The following is a 6,000-nucleotide window of genomic DNA, read 5'->3' as shown; positions in this document are numbered from 1 at the left end:
GAGTAGGGAGCCCGACGTGGGACTCGATCCCAGGACTCCAGGATCATGACCTGAGCTGAAGGCAGTCACTTAACCAACTGAGCCACCCAGGTACCCGGTTATCTGTGTCTTGGACAGGGCATTAGATAGATGCATAGAAACAAAGGGAGGTTATTCATTGTGTAACTTTTTAATATTTAAAAAAAAATTTTTTTTTTTTAAAGATTTTATTTATTTGACAGAGAGAGACACAGCGAGAGAGGGAACACAAGCAGGGGGAGTGGGAGAGGGAGAAGCAGGCTTCCCGTGGAGCAGGGAGCCCGATGCAGGGCTCGATCCCAGGACCCTGGGATCATGACCTGAGCCGAAGGCAGACGCTTAAAGACTGAGCCACCCAGGCACCCCAATATTTTTAAATTTTTGAACCATGTGGATACATTAGCTCTTCAACAAATTCTAAGAAAGAAATGTGGCTGAGTTCCTCAGGTCTATCTTCCCAGAGGCTCATGGGATTGGCAGCCCAGTGTTGGAATCACCTTCCCTTGGGGTTTAGCCCAAGAAGGAAAAGAAGGAAAGAGAGGTGGGAAAGGGAATCCCAGGGGCAAACGGCACTGGGCCGTGGCTCACAGGGCAATTCTTTGCCCCAAGAGCCTGACTCTCTGGCGCCCCTAGTGGGAGGTTGTAAGCCATAGGCAACTGAGGGCCCGCAGCAAGCTGGGTATGCATGGAGAACATCGTGGTGTTTTACCTGGACTGTTCTATCATTCAGCACAGTGAAATCACCATCAGTGCTAAGCAGGGCTGACTCTTGCTCGGAGCAGTCTATGCAAATCACTGTGGGGAAGGAAGAAAGAGAATATTAGGAAGGAGGGGACTTCTGGAGGCTACTCTGGGGAAGCAACACCTGACAACAGCCCTCTGACTAGATCAAGGACTGTTCCAAGCCAGAAGGAGACCTGGTTTTGGTCTCCATCGTTATCAAGTAAATACGAATTTCAGATGGGGCTTCCAACTTTGTGGTTTGTGGGCCAAGCCCCTTTCTTTGTTTATGACACCAAAGAATCAAGATCATAGGCATTCAGCCCATCAGCCCCAGATGGCCTCATGAGACACGAGGTAAACCCAAGGTCATAGCTGGAGGCAGAAGATTTTCAGCATTTCAGAAGACCATGAGTCTACCTACATGCAATAGGCATCCTGCTACCTGGTTACCCACACAAATCATTCTTGACAACCTCTAGCTGTTTCAGTTTATCATGCTCCCTCTGGATCCCCCCCTGCTTAGCCAACCTTTAAATAAGCACTCTGAGGTGCTAACTACCATTCACCAAGCCAAAGACTGGGCCCATTTCATCCCTACAACTACCTTAACCACCAAGGTAGGTATTAGCTTCTTTTCAAAGATAAGAAAACTGAGGTTCAGAAGCCACATCAGCCTGACTCCAAGGTATTCACTAGAGAGTGTTGTTACCCACTCTTCCTTGTGGCCAAAGCATGAAAAGAGGCCACCTGAGGGCACACCTGGGTCCCTCAGCACCATGCTCTGGCCCCGTGGTTCCCTGATGCTGGCCAAGACACCAGTAGGCTGCAGCAGGACAAGGCTCACAGGGACAGGGCTGTGCCACAGAAATGCCAGCGTGAGGCCTCCCAACTGTCCTTTTTTGAAAAATTGTCCTTTAGTCTCAGATGATGATAATTGGTTTATTTTCTCCCCCTGTTGCCGCCACTCCTTTCCTCCTCTATGATGATGATTGTTTAAAAAAGTTCTTCCTTGGGGCACCTGGCTGCCTCAGTCGGCAGAGCATGCAACTCCTGATCTCAGGGTTGTGAGTTTGAGCCCCATGTTGGGTGCAGAGATTACTTAAAAAAAAAAACAAAATCCTGGGCACCTGGGTGACTCAGTTGGTTAAGCAACTGCCTTTGACTCAGGTCATGATCCTGGAGTCCCAGGACTGAGTCCCGCGTCAGGCTCTCTGCTCAACAGGGAGTCTGACCCTCCCCCCTCTCATGCTCTCTCTCTCAAATAAATAAATTTTTTTTTTTAAGATTTTATTTATTTGACAGAGAGAAAGACAGCCAGAGAGGGAACACAAGCAGGGGGAGTGGAAGAGGGAGAAGCAGGCTTCTCACGGAGCAGGGAGCCCGATGTGGGACTCGATCCCAAGACCCTGGGATTACAACCTGAGCTGAAGGCAGATGCTTAACGACTGAGCCACCCAGGCGCCCCAATAAATAAAAATCTTAAAAAAAAAAAAAAATCCTTCCTCCAAATAAGGAAGAATAACAGATGACTTTTTTTTTTTAAGATTTTATTTTTAAGTAACCTTTACACCCAACGTGGGGCTCAAATTCACAACCCTAAGACCAAGGGTCGCGTGCTCTACCGACTGAGCCAGCCAGGCGTCCCAACAGATGAGTTTTTTTTTTTAACTACAAAAGTAATGTGAACATGACAAAGTATTCAAACAGCATATGAGTATAATATTAAAAAGTAGAGTTCTATTTTTTTTTAAAGTAGGCTCCATGCCCAGCGTGGAGCCCAATGCAAGGCTTGAACTCACAACCCTGAGATCATGACCTGAGTCAAAACCAAGAGTTGGACACTTAACAACTGAGCCATCCAGGCACCCCTACACAAAAGTAGAATTCTAAATGATAAATATCCAGAATATAAAAACAACTCCTAAAATTCAACATCAAAAAACAAAGGACCTGAAAAGACATTTGTCCAAAGAAGATACACAAATGGCCAATAAGCCTATGAAAAGATGCTCAGAACCAATGAGCTATTAGGGAAATGCAAATCAAAAGCACAATGTGATACCACTTCACAGCCACTAGGAAAACTGTTTTTAAAAGGGTGGGGGGATAACAAGTGCTGGCCAGATGGGAAGAAACTGGAACCCTCTGGCATTGGGAAGGCAAAATGGTGCGGCTGCCGTGTCAAACAGTTTGGTGGCTCCTCAAAAGGTAAACATAGCACTGCTGTATGATCCAGCAGCTCTATTTCCAGATGTATACTCCAAAGAACTGAAAGCAGGAACACAAACAGATACCCATACACACTAATTTCCATAGTATCATTCTTCACAGTAGCTGAAAGGTGCCAACAACCCAAGGTCATCAAGAGATCAACGGATAAGCAAAATGAGGTATATCCATGCAACAGAACACTATTCAGCTTGCAAAAGTAATACCATTCGGACACATGCTACAATATGGACGAACCTTGCAAACATCATGGTAAGTGAAATAAGCCAGTCACAAAAGGACAAATACTGTAGGATTCCGCATATATGAGGTACCTAGAAGAGTTGAGAAGGTAGACTAGGGGCGCCTGGTTGGCTCAGTTGTTAAGTGTCTGCCTTCAGCTCAGGTCATGATCCCAGAGTCCTGGGATCAGGCCCCACGTTGGGCTCTCTGCTCAGCAGGAAGCCTGCTTCTCCCTCTCCCACTCCCCTGCCTGTGTTCCCTCTCTCTCTGTGTGTCTCTGTGTGTCAAATAAATAAATAAAATCTTTAAAAAAAAAGAGAGAGAGAGGGAAGGTAGACTAGAGGTTACCAGGGGCTGAAGAGAGGGGCAAATGTGGAGTTAACTGTCCAATGGGTACAGAGCTTCTGTTCAGGATGATGAAAAAGTCCTGGAGATGGATTATGATGCTGGTTGCACAACACTGTGAATGTGCTTTAACACCACTGATTTATTTACTTTAAAATGGTTAAAATGGTCAACTTTATGTTATGCATCTTTTATCGCAATAAGAAAAAACAGCAGAAGTCTGATGTGGGAGTGTAAAACAGAACAGTCATTTTAGAAAACTGTTGGGTAGTATTTACCAAAGCTAAATATACACATTCCCCGAGACCCAGCAATTCCACTTTGCGGTAGAGACCAAACACACACACACACTCACCTGAAGGCATATGTTTTAGTGTTCACAGCAGCACTGTTTCTAATAGTGAAAAACTGGAAACAGCCCAAAGGTCCATCAAGGCAGAACGGACAGAAACACCATGGTATATTCACATAATGAAATTAATCAACCACAAGGACAGGGCGCCTGGGTGGCTCAGTTGGTTAAGCGACTGCCTTCGGTTCAGGTCATGATCCTGGAGTCCCTGGATCGAGTCCCGCATCGGGCTCCCTGCTCGGCAGGGAGCCTGCTTCTGCCTCTGACCCTCCCCCCTCTCATGTGCTCTCTCTCTCTCATTCTCTGTCTCAAATGAATAAATAAAATCTTTAAAAAAAAAAAAAAATCAACCACAAGGACAGATGATGATGTGGATGAATCTTACAAACATACTGCTGAATAACGGAGGCTAGATGTAAGAGAGGACCTAGGTATGACCGCATCGACATGAGGTTCAAGAACAGGCACAACTAACCTAAGTGAATCAAGTTAAGACATGGGTCATCTTTGCAAAGAGGGGTCAGTGAATGGAAGGGGGAAGAAGGGAGGCTTGGCCAGTAGGAGAGGAAGGAGGGATCTAGGCCTGAGTCCACTCCAGAGGGCCCTGGAGGCAAGCGAGACTCGCAAGGGTCGAGGCAAGCGAGACTCGCAAGGTGACCCTTTGCATCCTGTACACAGCTGTAAAGACCCATCTTCTGAGGATTGTGGCTTTGCCCGAGGGCTAAAAGGACCAGGAATGATATATGGCAAAGGTTAAATCACCTTAATATAGAGCAACAGTTAAATAATCTATGGAACGCTTACTCCATAGGTTATTTATCCCACTATGCAAAATGATATTTATAGTAGAGTTTTTAAGTTATCTAGGAAAATTCTTATGCTATGAAGTGAAAGAAAGTTAGCAAAATGTAGAAAGGCCTATGTAATATATGCAACTATGCACATTTCAAAAGACTAAAAGGAAATGAAAATTTCCAATGACTGGGGTTACCAGCAATTTCTTTTTTAAATTTTTCTGTCAGATTTTTCTCTTAATATGAATTGTGTCGTTCTCCCCACCAAACTCATATGAAGTCCTAACCCCCAGTACCTCCAAATGTGACTGTACGTGGAGACAGAGGCTTTAAAGAGGTTACTAAGTTGTGGTGCCTGGGTTGCTCAGTGGTTAAGCGTCTGCCTTCGGCTCAGGTCATGATCCCAGGTCCTGGATTGAGCCCCGCATCGGGCTCCCTGCTCGGCAGGAAGCCTGCTTCTCCCTCTCCCACTCCTCCTGCTTGTGTTCCCTCTCTCTGTCAAATAAACAAACAAAATCTTAAAAAAAAAAAAAAAAAGAGGTGACTAAGTTAAAATGATGTCATTGGGGTGGGGCCCAAGCCAATATGACTAGTGTCCTTATAAGAGGAGGGAATCTGGACACAGTTACAGAGGGAAGAGAGAAGACAGCCATCTACAAGCTAAGGAGAGAGGCCTCAAACAAAATCAAACCTGCTAATGCATTACTTTTTGTTGCTTAAGCCCCTGAGTCTGGGTTACTTTGTTACAGAAGCCCTAGCAAACTAATACAACCTGCACCATTCTCAGGAGTCAGGAATCTCTTCCCCCCTCCTGAATTCCTATTAACAGCTGACTTTTTTTTTTTAAAGATTTTATTTATTTATTTATTTATTTATTTATTTATTTGTCAGAGAGAGAGAGAGAGTGCACAAGCAGGGGGAATGACAGGCAGAGGGAGAAGCAGGCTCCCCGCTGAGCAGGGAGCCCAATGTGGGACTTGATCCCAGGACCCCAGGATCATGACCCGAGCTGAAGACAGACACTTAACCAACTGAGCCAACCAGGCATCCCAACAGCTGACATTTTTTTTTTTTTTTAAAGATTTTATTTATTTATTTGAGAGAGAGAATGAGAGAGAGCACATGAGAGGGGGAAGGGTCAGAGGGAGAAGCAGACTCCCTGCAGAGCAGGGAGCCCGATGCGGGACTCAATCCAGGGACTCCAGGATCATGACCTGAGCTGAAGGCAGTCGCTTAACCAACTGAGCCACCCAGGAGCCCCAACAGCTGACATTTAAATACTTTCTTATTTAATCTTCACCAAGCACCCTATGAAGT

General features: G+C 45.5%; 1 protein-coding gene across 2 annotated transcripts in view; it reads right to left on the bottom strand.

The window, feature by feature from the left end:
- CDH3 (cadherin 3) overlaps positions 1 to 6,000 on the bottom strand; it is a 46,418-nt gene that overhangs the window by 19,985 nt on the left and 20,433 nt on the right. For both annotated transcript variants that reach the window (XM_081807408.1, XM_031024518.2), the window contains one exon: positions 728 to 813. In XM_081807408.1, the coding sequence (XP_081663534.1) occupies positions 728 to 813 (86 nt within the window). The remainder of the gene's footprint in view (positions 1 to 727; positions 814 to 6,000) is intronic.

Source organism: Leptonychotes weddellii, chromosome 16 (genome assembly GCF_054177405.1).
Source record: "Leptonychotes weddellii isolate Sample4059 chromosome 16, ASM5417740v2, whole genome shotgun sequence".
Taxonomy (NCBI): domain Eukaryota; kingdom Metazoa; phylum Chordata; class Mammalia; order Carnivora; family Phocidae; genus Leptonychotes; species Leptonychotes weddellii.
This window is presented reverse-complemented; position numbering and strand designations above follow the sequence as displayed.